Source organism: Melanotaenia boesemani, chromosome 8, assembly GCF_017639745.1.
Source record: "Melanotaenia boesemani isolate fMelBoe1 chromosome 8, fMelBoe1.pri, whole genome shotgun sequence".
Taxonomy (NCBI): domain Eukaryota; kingdom Metazoa; phylum Chordata; class Actinopteri; order Atheriniformes; family Melanotaeniidae; genus Melanotaenia; species Melanotaenia boesemani.
Window position 1 is genome coordinate 14,890,608 of NC_055689.1, and position 15,513 is coordinate 14,906,120.

Here is a 15,513-nt window from a genome sequence, read left to right on the forward strand (position 1 = left end):
GCAGTAAATGTAAATTACTGACCTAATTTACTGCCTTATCTGTCCATATAGGTACCAGTTGACAGCCATGGTGGTGGACACAGAAGCTGGCCCCTATAAGAACCGTACAGTCTTGTTTCTGGGCTCCACTCGAGGGACTATTCTCAAGTTCCTAATGATTCCTAGTGGAGATTCAGTCTCTCACAGCAGTGTGTTTCTGGAGGAGGTGGAAGGATTCAACCCAGAGAAGTGAGTGGGAGTCGAGAGATCCTTATCTTTTATCTCCAATTTATAGCAATTCTTGGCATAATGCTCCAGATATCCAGTCCCAGTACACCTGCTTCCAACTGATAAATGTGCTTCCTATTTATGAACTGCCTGCAGTTACAATTACTAAATAGCAGGTTTTAACAGTTTTTCAGTAGAGCTCTCACTAAAAGCCTGTCCGGTTAAAACTGCTATATCAATTACATGTATTTACTTCTACTCTATAATTAAACCAAGACTGTGTACATTTTTCTGAGATGCAGTAGTAGCAGCCTCAACAGCAGTAGTTAAGAGATACTGGTGCATTAAATTCTGTTGAACTCCAGTTTGAGCAGTGAAAGATATTGGAACAAAGCCTGTCAACCACTCATGCAAAAAACAATAATCTAAGTCCACCCATGTCAAGTCAGCACCTGGCTAATGTGATTACTCACTCACAGCAGCTGTGCAATGTGATGTTTTAGCAACAGGAAATTAATGAATCAGACAGAATGTGAACATGTTCCACTTAGTCTGCATCAGTTGCACCTGACCAAAAAACAAAGTTAATAAAGCATTGCTTGAATACACAGCTTTGGTCTTTTTTTTGTTTTTAAGACAAAAAAAATCTTAGAATTCAATTAATCTGTATATAATTGTGTTATGGCCCTTATATTAAATAGAGGCTAAATTAAAGGAACTATGATAAACTATCACCAAGCAGCAACATATATAAATAACTTTAATATAAACAAAATAATAAGGGAGAAGGGAGCCCCGACCAAAAGAGACAAAAGACGGAAATAGACTGCAAACCAGCAATGGGTTGTAGAATCTGGGCTGTTCTCTTAACCTAAAGTCCAAAGATAACCTATAAGAAACAAAACGGAAAACAGAACTACCAGTGACTCCAAACTCAACTAAGAAGCAACTAACACAAAAAAAACAAGATGCAGCAGCGGTATGCTGGCTTTAGTGAGTTGATGAGTTCCCTCAGCCAATCACTGAGGAGAAAAACAGGTTAATCAAAGTCACATAATAATGAGAACACCCACGCTGTCCGATGTGTAACAAACTGGCTTGATCCAGAAAATGTAAGAAAATATAGAAAAATATCTGTAAAGAATTTTGCTGATTTAAGATAACATTGTTTTTTTTTTTAAAAAAAAGCCTATTTTAATTTATACTACTGTTCTAAGGACTTTAAAAATCTGAGTTTAAAAAAAAGGAATTTTGAGAGGCTGAAAAGAATCATCAAAAGTGAGACCTGTTCAACTTATATATTACAGAAATGAATGTATACATACAAAACCAGTCCAACTAGAGGTGGAGGAAAGAATGGATTCTTTAACCATTAATAACATAATCTTGAGAAAAGCAAAAGACGGAACTTGAAACTGTGGAAGAGTGGCATCCAGCCATCTGTGCCCTGCACATAACAGAGATAATGGCTGAGTGTGAAATCCAACAGGGGTCTTCTGTGTTAAAGCGTTTGAAAGTTTTTTGGCTTCTGTAAGTGGCTTCGTTTGCTTGAAAAGTACAGAATGTTTGGAGAGGTGTGGATTTGCAAATGAACTTCAACATGGATCAAACAAGTGAACTCAGGTTCGCCAACAAACGTAGGTCTCGGTTCGCTTCAAGTGAACCAAATACAGAAAGCGGACCTCATAGTAAAGATGTTTTGAGTTCAACAGAGGGCATTGAGGGTAAACACAACCAAAACAAATGTATATGTGAGACGATTGCTGGCAGAAATGTGTCACAGTGGAAGAACAAGGTAAAAGTTCTGATGGAAATATGGTTAATCCAAGACTGCAAGGATCTGATGCCACTCCATGTTTGGTGTTATGTGGCAGAAACAGAAGTTGTCCTGCATTAACACCTTTCCATTTTTTTTTTCTTTGTTGATTTTCACAACAAATATGACAAAACCATGTTACACATTTCCACTCAGAAAGTACCCTAATTCCAACCTTTAGTAGCTCCAGAAAGTCTATATGAGTTGAATTGTGTTCCTTTAAGAGACCTTGAGAACAGAAAGTGATTGGTTTAGCGTTTTGCTTTACTTCCTGATATATTTTAAATGTTCTCTTCCTCTGCATCTGTTACTTTTCACTTCTTGACTTTAAATAACAGACTTTTTTGTGCCCCGCTACATCCAAATGTTGTGTATATTTTGTAGGGGCAGGACAACAAAATAATATGTCACCAGTTTTTGTTGTAAATATTGGCCCAGGTCTGTAAATAGCATGCCTGATATGACAGGACCGTCCTGAACCCTCACAACCCTTGCATGAGTCTGAGTAGTTGTTTGCTTTTGTTCTCACTGACACTATGACTTTTATGGGCCTTAGCTCAGGGGGCTTTCTGTACCAATAGACGAGGCCTTTGGCCTTGTCACAGATTTTGTTTTTGAGGCCAAAATGGTGAATGTAACCCCGTTTTCTGGCTCTGCCCTGTGTCTTCAAACTTTCTCCTACGGTCTCCAGGTGTGGTGAGGACTCTCCTCAGGCCCGTCAGCTCTTGTCTCTGTCTTTGGACCGAACCAGCCACACTCTGCTGCTGGCCTTCCCCTCCTGTCTGGTCAGAGTGCCTACATCACGCTGCCATCTCCATTCACGCTGCATGAAGTGAGTGACTTACAGCTACTTGTTTTTGTCTTTGAGTACTTTCCATTCCTTCAAAGTCTCTTTGGCTGATCTGAGTGAGTGTAGTAGTGGCCATTGGCCAAGGAAGAGCGTGCTGGCCAAATTTTGTTACATCTCTGATTTTACATGCCTGTTGTTGTAGCTGGTCCAGTAAAATAAGCTATTCTTTTTTTTTTTTTTTTTTTTTTTTGCGGGGATGGAGAGCATGTTTGGGTTAATAATTATTCTGGGACATTTGTTTCCCCCGGAAATAATATTCAACTTGAAGCAAGCAGCTTCAAGGTGGTGATTTATCTTAAATACCAAGAAAGCATTGGGTTACTACAGTTAATATGAAGAAGATAATTTGAAGCAGAACACTGTGCTGCAAGCCAGCTTCCCACAGCGGATATATATCACACTCAGCTACTGTTGAACAAGCATCATGTTGATACAATATGTGCTCCTGCTGCGTATAAAGATGAATAGTTCATGAGATATATCATTACTCCACTTATTTCAAAACATACCTCAAATAAAACTGAAGAATGCTTAGACACACTTACTTAGGGAATTTAATATTTTAGTATTTAATGGCTACCCAGTAAACCGTTCGCTCATAACTATGTCTCCTAGTTATTCCCTGCTGAAGTGATCTGAGAATCATCTCTCTATTTAATCTTTCTTTCATTGAATTTGTGTTCCTGTACAGGAGCTGTCTGGCCTCCAGAGATCCATACTGCGGTTGGACCAGAGGCAGCACCTGCTCCTTCCTCAGACCAGGCACTCGGTAAGGGAAAAAAACACACACACAATAAAATAACCTGTAAAGTGTTTGCTATATCAGCAGACACACTGACTATAAAGCAAGAATAAGCTATGTGGAGAGATTTTATTAGGCGTTGTAGATGCAACTCTTTTTAAAGGCCACAAAAACCCAAAACAATTTTAAAAACTCTATCAAATATAAAGAATGCATTAAATATTCATATTGATTTTTAAATCATTTGATCAAATGTAATCTTAACTCTTTGATAGACTATTCATCCATCTAAAGGACACCTAAGCTCAACACTAAAACCCAACACTTATTTGGGATTAATTGCTATAAAATAAAACAAAAACTTTTTTTTTTGTTGTTGTTTTTTTCATTATCTGATGTGTTTCAGGTTCCAACAGGTTTAAAATATCATTTTGGTTTGTCTATCTGCTCTGAAAAAGCATATTTCTGTAACCTGTCATTCCTTCTTAAATGTTTTCTAGGTATTTCTGCTGAGAATTTTAGGAAATGCCAGTAAATACTTGTCTGAATGATTCTGTAGATTTAACATTTTAGGAAAATCAATATTTAAATATGAAGCTACTGGTATAATTGTGTGTATTCAGTACAAATTATCATCAGTAGAATATTGATAATATTCGTAATTGCTCTAAACACTAAATCTTGTATCACCGTCCTTGCTTCAACTTCCATCACTACATGCATGGTCGACCCCCACCTTTGACCCTGGAGGAGAAGATCAATATAAGGATCAATAGCATATCCCATTACAATGGATGGTGCATCATTATGTGCCATATTGATTTTAGTGATAACTACTAACAGACTCTAACATTCATGTACACCTCTATGCTACAGCAAACCTCTTCTCTTCAGTTTTAAATGAATATTTTTGTTATGTTAGGCGAAGCGCACCCATTCAGTCATCATTCATTAATGTCAGGAAAAATTTTGCTCATCTGTGATATCTCTCTCTGGCTGCAGGCTGCCTTTTCAACAAGATGTTGAGTATGGAAACACCACCTCCCACCTAGGAGACTGTGACGGTAGGTTGCAGCACTACCTCATGGATGCTTCTGGCTTGCACAGTTAAATGAGGGAAAGCACCGCCTAGTGGCTATTTCAGTCATTACATCTCTCTGTCTGTCACTGAACATTTTGTTCTGATATTACCAAGTGATAGAATAATAATAGTGACTTTTGTTAAATAGCATGTTTTTGATATCCAGGATAAACCGTGATTTCCTCCCCAGCTCAGCAAGATTCAGTGTAGACCATTAAAGCTGAATAAGTTGGATTGAGAACTTTGATTTTGTGTTTTATCTAATTTTTCATTCATCAAAACCCTCCCAGTGTGAGATATTTTAATTAGGAAGGATGTGAAAGAAGTGCAGACAATGCCAGACTGCAGGACAGGAAAATGCACTGTCCTCTGGTGTATGAGGTTTTGTTTTCTCAAAGCTGAATGTCTGAGGGGTTTAGCTAGTAAGAAAGCTGGAAATAGCTTAGTATAATGTCACATGGTGTCACTTCTGTTGAGAGGCTCAGATGTCAGTGCAGCAGTACCACAGAGGCCCTCTTTGAAGCTTGCTCTAAAATTCACAAAGTCAGTGGAAAGCAAAGAAGAATTTGCCTCTCCAGCAAATTCTTTTAGGACTGCTCCACTTGTTATAGCCCAGTTTCAAAGTCTTAAAGTCCCTTTGGTTGGATGTGAATTTCCAAAACACAAATGGAAAAAAACTTACATTGCACATGGTAAGCTCTCATCTTAAACATTTGTTTTATTACATGTAGGTTTCTAGTTCTTATCCCAGCCCTAGAATCTGACAACATTGTAGGTAAGTGATAGCAGGCTGCAGACCTGACGGACTCTTATCCGAGCAATGAAAGCACAGCAGAGGCCGAGCCAGAGACAGGCTTACGCTGCTTTGTCTGCAGATGGGACCGATTAAAGCTGGGTGGAAACACTGAGGTAATGGTGTACCGCAAGCAGAGGCTCTCTGTCCAGGCTGCAAAATGGAAAGAGTGAGGAAAAGAGGGGGGAAAAGAGTCTGCTGTTGAGGTCTAGGCCATGCTGATGACAAGTGCAGACCTCGCTGAACCTGGAGCTCATGAGGCCTCAAGGCCAAACTGGAGAAAAGCTCCACTGGAACACAATCATTGCTTAAAATAATCAGATAATTATGAGGGTGATGATCACCAGTTTGGAGTGTTATTGCAGTTATTGATTTATTATCATACGTTATGTCTTGAAATTAAGGAGCAGAATATTGCTGACTTTCAAACTGCACCCTGTGGTCACTCATTTAGAGTGGATATTGTGTGGACTGATATTGTGTGGACTACTAAATGTCATCTTCATAATTGTGTCTCTCAATCTTTCAGGAATTCTGCAGCAGAGTTTGTTAATTGAACCAGAGAGTTTGGTCTCCCTCAACCTCCTTGTGGCGTCTGCAGTCTCGGCGTTCACCATTGGGGCAGCGCTCTCTGGCCTTGCCGTGTGCTGGATTATGGCCCATAAGCCTGCCAACCGTCGCCATGGCAGCTCCTCCCAGTCCTCTATCCAGCGGCGTGAAAGAGGTCTGTTGAGTAATGCTGGTGGGATGGCTGGTTCTGTGCTGAGTGTGACACGGCAAGGAGGTGGGGAGCGCCCTTGTTCACAGGGTGGGGAGACCCTGTTTGTCATGCCCAATGGCTGGGTGAAGTCAGGAGAGCTTGACCCTGGTTTCCTGCCCACCCCAGAGCACACGCCCCAGCAGAAACGCAGAGGCCTACGACTGTCTGACTCCAACTCTGGAGGTTGGGACACAAGCCAGACCTACCTGGGGGGAGGTTCAGTGAGTCTGGGTTCGCCCTGCCGCATGCCCCCTTCTGTGTACCTGACCACCAGACTCTTCCAGCAGGGGGTAAGTGGGAGACACAGCGGTGAAGGCCGTGGGAATGACACGCCACGCCAGCATTATGTCTGCTTGAGCAAACAAGAGAAAGGGAAGGGGACACCTAAAGCACCCCTGAGGAAATCTGCAGGGGAATATGTTTACCCCATGACCCCCCAGGACTCACCTGAGCGTAGGAGGGTGGTATCGGCACCCAGTGCCCCCATGGAGTACAGCGAGCCTCTGCCTTTGCGCTGGCCAGCCCAGGAAGGATACATTCTCAGCAGCCATGGCATGGTCCCTGTCCCACTGCCTCCACCTGCCATGCCTCCACCCAGCGGCCAGGCTTACATTTCCCAGCAGCACACCCCCGGGCTGAGCAGAGCTTTGTTGAGAGGGGCCCTGGAGCGAGGGGAGCTGGGTGAGCTGGTGGATCTCAGCCATCTGATGAGCAAGAAAAACTGCAGTGATAGAACTCAGACTGGTCAGTGACTGAAGGGAACGAAGGGGACAGAATTCTATCCATATCTAAAGCTCTTGCTTTCATTTCCATAAATCTCTCCTTTCTCCTCATTCTATCAATCCCTCTCTCGCCTCCATCCTCTACTTCTCACATCTATATTTCATTATCATTGACCCTCCCCCCAACACCCCAACACCCCACTCTCCCTCCTACTCCCACCTCTGATGCACAGTCAGTGTCTCAGGCAAACCTCTTCACCCTAGAATGAGTCCATCTTTATGACTGGCTGCTGGCTCTGCCACTCATATCCTGGCTCACTAATTGGTCAGATGGACTGAGATTGTTGCTGTGTCTGCATTGCAGAGTTGCCTTTCTGTCCTGCTCCCAGCAGCAGCAGGAAGAGGGAGGAAAAGGGATGGAGGGGGAAGATAGACAGAAAACAAGCTGAATTGGGAGCAGAGAGGATGAGAACAGAGACTTAAAGACTGCCTTCCCTGTGCAAATTTACTGAGGCTGCATAGCCAGAAGCGGGATGCTTTGTCACTCTTGGATAAGATTAACAGGACTGCCAGCCATCTGTTTGTATCTATATTACCTGTTTGTTTGATTGCCAACTAGGTACTTGAATTGAAATTGCAGATTCTAAACATTATAAAATCATCCAAAGCTCAATGTGAGTCAACAGATAATAGCTGAAGTTTTTTCAGACTCCTCGCTGCACACATACACCCCATGCATACATGTATTTGTACAGTTGGGTGTTAAATATTCTATAGAAAGCATGACTTGTGTGCCAAATGCCTCTAACTTGTCTCATGAGGATATGGGACCATAACTCACATCTGTGGAGAGCAGAGTGCAAGACTGAAATGTCAGCACTGTTCCTGCCAGCTGCACGCTCTCTGTAATGACGGCATCTCAGCTGTCCGTCGCTCCATCCGCTCCCTCCTTCCACTCCCTGTTCTCTTTACTGACCAATAATTCCTCAAGGACATCAGGTGGGATTGCACCACAACAACAACTGACATGGAAATATCAGCTGAAAAGAAAGAAAGGCAGAAGAAAAGGAAAAAAGGAGAGGTGCAACATCCTGTGTGAGCAGCTCATCGGTCACTGTCACAGTAGATTTATTCTCTATATACAGACACACACACATCAGGCCTGCTTGAATGCAGTAGGGTTTTGTTTGACAAAATTTCTCCATAAGCTCACACTAGGTCAAGGTCCCACAGACATGATACAGTGCAAAGTGACAGTTACAGTGGCCATGATTGAAACCTCTGGCTTAACTTGCAGCCAATAGGAGTAATGGAAATGTTCCCAGCAGCCAACTGCAACTATATATTCACCCCATCAAAATGTCCCATGCCATGAAGTGGTCAGCATTTAAAGGCAACACAGCATGGTTTTAGTGTGTCATAGAGGAGACCAAAGTCATAAAATTAGATGAGGAAAAAATACAACAAAGACTTGATGATACTGGAAATAATGAGAATTTGTCACAACATAACTAGACAGTTTGTTTTTCACTCTCAGTCTTTTAAATGACAGATGAATGCTGGTTTGAACTGACCCTGTAGTGAGCAATATATGGTTTATATGTACATAGTAAACTTTAATTTAGATAATATGATAATGTGAAACAGTAGCTCCAAAATATAGGCAGGCATTAGCTTGCATTCACAAAGTAAACATTTATTGTGTCATTAATGTATAAAAAAAATCTGTTTTCATATAGGTTTTATACCAACAGGCTCCAAGAAGAATATCACCAAGTCACAAAATGTGTCTTTTTTTATCTTAGTGCCAAAACCAACGGATGAATGACTTATTGATGCCTGATTACTGAAAAAAAAAAAAAACAAGAAAATGTTTTAAAGTGCCATGATGAAGTCCATTTCAGTGAGCAGTGCACCGTTCTCATATACTGTGGTGTTAAAGAACTAATTGCAGTAAACTTGTGATATGTATGCCTTTGACCTTACATGCTGAATGTCTAACTTTTTCATTAAGATTTGGGCTTGTACTGTTGAAATAATTTGTTCAGCTCCCCTCATCTGTCTGGATGCTTCAGATAATGAGGTTCTGTCTTTAAACTACTTTGGCACCATATACTGTAAATATGTAAGAATGAATATAGAAACTTTGTCATGCCCTCTATGGTCACAGTGTTAATGTATTCTCTTATGCCATGATACTGTGTTTACTCCAGAATAGCTTACATGTCTGAATAATGATTCCTAAGTAGTTCATAAGCAAACCTTCAAATGGACTGAAATACATTGAGGGAACACTGTGTAACTCATTTTGTGTCCCTGATTATGGAGGCTCTGTCTTGGTCTACATGTACAGATTGTCTGTCCTTCATTGCCAACCAACTGCCACACGGAGGGATCTTGAAAATACTTGTCAGCATCCTGAGTGAATGAATGTACTCATATTTTTTGTTAGGTTGTTTGTTTGTTTGTTTGTTTGAGCTCATCAACCTGTGCAGTAATAATGAAAAGCACAAGAATGTGTCTTTGTTTTGTTTAGTTCTTTTGAAGGAGCTGTTCTGTATCATTTGTGAATAGTGTAAATAATCATCTTGAATGTATTGTGTATTGGTTTGGTTTCAGGGGGGATCGCCCATGCTCTTCTAAGACAAGAATGTGTTTGAAGTGTGAGGCTACTTTTCGGTGACGATGCTGTGAATAAACCGTATGTACAGTACTCACGTGACTATGGCTAAACGCAGAGTTTAGCTGTTTGCTTCCTGTTGTTAGAGTAGAGCTGCAGGCCTGACCACAGTCAGAGCTGAGCCTCCTCATTTGACTGACACCTGTCATGTTTTTGCAGTTGCTAAGCTACTGCTGATGTAATAATCAGTACTGCTATTAAATGGCATTGTATAATTGACTGCTAAAGTTGTCGAGTGTGCTTCTGAATGCACTCATTGAAATAAATGCATATCATTATAGTCCCACGCAGATAAATCCCCACGAGTGCGACTTAATTGCCTAACAGCCACCTTGAGAGTTGTCATGTCATCATTATTGCAGTTCATTTCCTAAAATAAGATATATTTTTCATCAGATTGACAGGCCGAACCATCTAAACAGGCTGATTCTGAAACACCTTAAGCATCTACTTTCCTCACCACAAGAGGGAGCTGGACACTGGGTGTCACTGAGGGATGGAAAAGCTCAGGATCCCCTGGGTGCCTTTGCATAATGTGGATTTCGTTTGGCTCCTCAGCCCAACACAGACTTGTTGTGTTGAGAGGTGTGGCAACGAGCCGAGAATAGCTCTTGTTTTCTGCTTTGATATTAAGCTTTGGATGTTACGCAGTGAGTGGTAAGGTCAATAGATGGAGGGAGTTAGATAACAGGTATTTACCCATAAAACACATACATATGTTTATTCAGTATCACTTGATGATTTAGTCCAAGCAATATCCAGCTGATAACAAGTAAATACCAACACTCTGTGTTCAATTATTAAGCAAATTAAATTTATCTGGATTAATTTTAGTTGCAAAACAAAGACAATGCTCTCACTCAATCCAAATGTCATTGAACCTCTGCCATGAGTGCTCAGCAAAGACAAATGGTCCTGTTTTTCTCAGAAAAGTTAATGAGTGCACAATAATTAAGCAACAGAAAGATCTTTAAAGATTGTGTCTCATTTAGAAGCAAGTCAAGATAGCAGTAAATAACTGTACTGTGTAACTAATCCCCAACATGCCCCCAAATTTTCCATTTCTAATTACTGACATGAGCCCTCCATCCATCCATGGATTCTGTTTGCAAGATAATTTAATTAATTGTAAAACCAATAAACAAACTAGTGAAAATGGCGCTGAAATAAATCTTTATATAAATTAAATAAATATAAAAATGTGGATCAGTTGTCATTAATGTATTTAAGAAATGCCTTTTTTCCCAGAAAGGACAAATATATTTATTCCATTTTTTTACCCCCCTTCACACACACACACACACACACACACACTTTCAGTTCCCTCCACATTCACACGTACAGCAAGATAAAAAAAAATGACTAGACATGATTGATTTGCATATTACCATATTTAACACTTTTATTTTGTAAAGATGAAAGTTACATTTATTTCTTTTTTTTCACTTTCAGTTCACATTTCCGTTCAGACACAGGCCTACTTACAGCTGCATCAAGCAGCATTAAAAAAAAAAAGAGAAAAAGATTGAGAACCAGGTGTGACAGATTGGTGTATTACTCCATTTAAGTAATTTAGTCTAATTTTATTTATATAGCACCTATCAAGATAAAAACATCACAAAGTGCTCAGCAAGGAGAAACAATAAAAAAGTAACACTGTTGTTATTTTTGGTAAAATAAAAACTTACAGACAAAAAAAAAAACAACATTTTAAAAAGTGAGAGAGATTTTTGTGCTCTCACTGATTTATGAATAAATCTGTTTCAATAAGAAATAATAGCTGATGGAATCAAAACAGCAGTTTGTAGAAGCGATCCACTCCGACACGAGTAGATAGATGTGTGAGTGTAAATATGTTGACTTCCAGTCTGGTGGCACTTTATTAAAGAAGTTAACAAGAAAAGCGATGTGGATCGGTGTGTAGCAGACGATGAACACGATCATGTTTGCTGTTACTATGCCAATGATGCTTTTCCTTTCTGCTGATTTATCATCCCTCTTTAGCATAATACGGATGATCTGGCTGGAGCAGGACACAATAATCAGCAATGGGAGGAGGAATCCTAGACACAACAGGAGCACAATAAACTGTGGATGCAGTGGGCGATCTTTACATCTTTCATAACATGTCCAGAGGTTTTCGGGTAAGTTTTCCTTATGAAATACAACACCCACTGTCACCAGAAGAGCCCAGATGACCAAGCAAACAGCAGCAGCTGTCTCTTTCTTCCTTCTCCATGATCTGGCCTGCAGTGGGAACCTTATAGCCAAGTAGCGCTGAACACTGATGGCTGTTGTGGTCAGGATGCTAGCATACATGTTGATAAAATGAATGTAAATTAAGAAAGTACATAAGAGTGTTTTAGGCAGACAGAAGACAGCATCATAAATCCTGAAAGGAAGGAAGAGGATGAGGGCAAAATCAGCTACAGCCAAATTCAGCATGTAGATGTGGGTGTCTGTCCAGGAGTTCCTTTTGGCAATGAAGGCCCGCAGAGCAGCAACATTGACGAGGAAACCAAGAAGAAACACCGGTGTATAGCCCACACCCTGAATTGTGTCTACGGTGGTTCTGTTGCACATTCTGCCCTTTATCTGTGAGAAGCATCCCTCTGTAAAATAAAAGACAATTAGTGTAATAATCTAAATAAAAGTTATTCTTTAAAAATGTTTTAAAATTTTCAAGTTTTATCTTAAAAGAACATTTGCATGCCAATATGTTTATTAAAACTTAAACTCACTGGTCACTTTGTTAGGTACACCTGTTAAATTCTTCACACTAATCAGGCTGATCAGTCAATCAAATGGCAGCAACTCAATGCATTTAGAATCACAGAAATGAGAAATGACTGGGTGGAGTTCAAACTGAGCATCAGAATGAGGAAGAAAGAGAATTTATACAACTTAGAACATGGTTTGACTGTTGGAGTCAGACAGGCTGGTCTGAGTAATTCAGAAACTGCTAATCTACAGGATTTCTCACACACAACCATGGGTCACAATGGGTTTACAAAGAATAATTTAAAAAAGAGAACATTTTCAGAGAGCAACAGTTGTCTGGACAAAAATATTGACGTCAGTGGACAATGGGCACACTAGTTAGAGATGATAGAAAGGCAACAGTGACTCAAATAACCACTTATTCTAACCACTGATTCCAACCAATGTATTCAGAAAACCATTTCTGGATGCACATCAAAACTTGAAGCATATGTGCTACAGCAGCAGATGACCCCATCATGTGGCATTGCTGTCAGCTAAGAACAGGAAGCTGAGGCTACAGTTCACACAGGCAGACAAAAATAGGTGAACAGATGAAACAGTGTTGGGGATATTTTCTTGACACATTTTGGGCCCCATAGTACCAAATGAATATCGTTTTAACATCACAGACTACCTGAGTATTGCTGACCATGTCCATCCTTTTATGACCACAGTGAACCCATTTTCTGATGGCCTCTTTCAGCAGGATAATGCACCATGTCACAAAGCTCAAGTCATCACAAATTGGTTTCTAGAAGACAACAATGAATTCACTGTTCTCCAACAGTCTCCATAGTCACCAGATCTCAATCCTTGATGTGGTTGAAAAGGAGATTCTCATGCGCATTCAACAAATCTGCAGTAACTGTATGGTGCTATCATGTCAATACACGCTAAATTCTATGAGGAAGGTTTCACAAAGAATTAAGGCAGTTTTTAAGGCAATAGGGAGTCCAGCCTAGTACTAGAAAGGTTTACCGGATAAGATTGCCTGTGAGCGAATGTTGGCTAGCTACAATCACTCAGAGAAATGAGACAAAATTCACAGTCCTCATCCTGCATTAAAATGAACTGTCTGAATTAGCTGTCAAATTTATAATAGTTTTAATAAAAGAGAGTAAGTGGAAATAAATGAAAAGGGAAACTTTGCAGGAGGGACACACTTACAATAAATGTGAACCTCACCCATATATGACAGGCTTAAAAATGTGCAACACCATATTATTTCCATAATATTTCTTAATCACAACTGACCCTGATAGACTTGTTCAGTTGCTGGAAGATTCCTTTTTATTTTTGCTTAAAACAGAAAAAAAGATTAATTTCCAACTCTTTGCATTTCAGCGGCAACTACACAACAAACTTAGTTTCTCCTTACTTACGTAAAATGATATTTACAGTCAGGAGATATTACCAAGTAATAAAGTGATTAAAGGAAACTGTAAAAAGAGGAAAAATATTGATAACTCTCAATTATATATTAATAGAGAACAAATCCTGTTCTAATTGTTATTAATGACAAACTTGTTTTTGATTCCTCATTTGTGAAACAGTTTATGATGAGTTAATGGTTACTTTATGGACCCTTAATAATACAATTATTAAAAAATGAATCAGAGATCAATGCAAATAAATTGTTAATAAAGATTAAGTCCTCAAAAACTGTGAAATAGCTTGTGATTAATTAACGATTCCTTAATCTTAAGTTAAAAATATTAAATGCTCTGAAAATTTTGAGTTGTTGGCTCCTGTCTATGTTACATTACTACAGACAAGATCTGTAGGCAGATAAAAAATAACATCCATTTCTTATTTCTTATCAAAGTTTTCACTTAAAAGCAAAACTTACCAGATGAACCGCATTCTTGTTCACGAACTTTGAAGAAGTAATTTTACAAGCAGCTGCATCAGCATTCACAAAAAGCAGACATATGCATCATTTCCTGTTTCCAGAAGCCATGTACTATGTGACTGCATGGGGCCTAACGCACCGCAGATCTGCTGTGGGTTACAAAGCAGACGACAGCACCTGTTCCCCTTCTTAGTAACACACAGCCTGTTGTTGCAAATACGACCCACAACAATGAGAAAATTTAAAGTTACACTGATGGAGATTTTTTAATGCAGCCTGTGGCTATGCAGTACACTTATTAACAAAAAATTTGTTAATAAATTTTGTTTTTGTATCAACTTTCATTGTTATACATTAGCTTCCTATTTGAGTTGTCTTTCCCAGTTTACTTTTAACTTTTAACCAAAAGGGATGAAAAATAATCTTATTTGAGTGTAATATACACTGACCAGCCACCTTATTAGGTACATCTGTTCAATCTCGTGAACAGCATCTGAACAGGATGTGGAACGAATACAAATAGTTTATCAGCCAACCACAAAGCAAGGCAAGGCAGTTTTTTTTTGTATAGCCCATTTCATGTACAGGACAATTCAAAGTGCTTTACATAAAACAAAGACATTACAGATATTTAGAAATAGTAAAAACCATCAACACATAATCACAATAAAATAATAAATTACATTAAAGTGATTAAAAGCAAGATAAGTTAAAAAGTTAACATGCAGATTTCATGCATAGGTGCACGAGAAAAGAAATGTTTTTAACCTGAATTTAAAAATGTCTACATTTGGTAAAAATTGAATTTCCACTGGCAGTTTGTTCCACTTGTTTGCAGCATAACAGCTAAATGCTGCTCTTCCATGTTTAGTCTGGACTCTGGTCTGGACTAGTTGACCAGAGTCTTTGGATCTAAGAGCTCTGCTAGGATTATATTCTCTGAATATATCACATATATTCTGGGCCTAAACCATTCTGGGAGCTGCAGCTCAGTGCATATAGATAAGCAGATATTATCTAAATGACTTCGTGAAGTTCAAATTGAGCATCAGAATAGGAAACATAGGGGTGTCACGCATTTTCAATTATAATATGGTTGTTGATGCCAAACGAGCTGGTCTGAGTATTTCAGAAACTGCTCACCTATTGGGATTTTCACATGCAACCATCTCTATGGTTTACATAGAATAGCCTGAAAAAGAAAAACATATTCAGTGAGCTGCAGTTGTCTGCATATGTTGATGTCA

The 15,513-nt window shown here is 39.5% G+C and overlaps 1 protein-coding gene across 1 annotated transcript in view; it reads left to right on the plus strand.

The window, feature by feature from the left end:
- Positions 1-9,870, plus strand: part of LOC121644880 (semaphorin-6B-like) — a 31,530-nt gene extending 21,660 nt beyond the window's left edge. The window contains exons 13-17 of the mRNA XM_041993128.1: positions 52-228; positions 2,715-2,855; positions 3,565-3,642; positions 4,618-4,679; positions 6,019-9,870. Of these exons, the coding sequence (XP_041849062.1) occupies positions 52-228; positions 2,715-2,855; positions 3,565-3,642; positions 4,618-4,679; positions 6,019-7,001 (1,441 nt within the window). The 3' untranslated portion in view covers positions 7,002-9,870. The remainder of the gene's footprint in view (positions 1-51; positions 229-2,714; positions 2,856-3,564; positions 3,643-4,617; positions 4,680-6,018) is intronic.
- Positions 9,871-15,513: the final 5,643 nt, after the last annotated feature.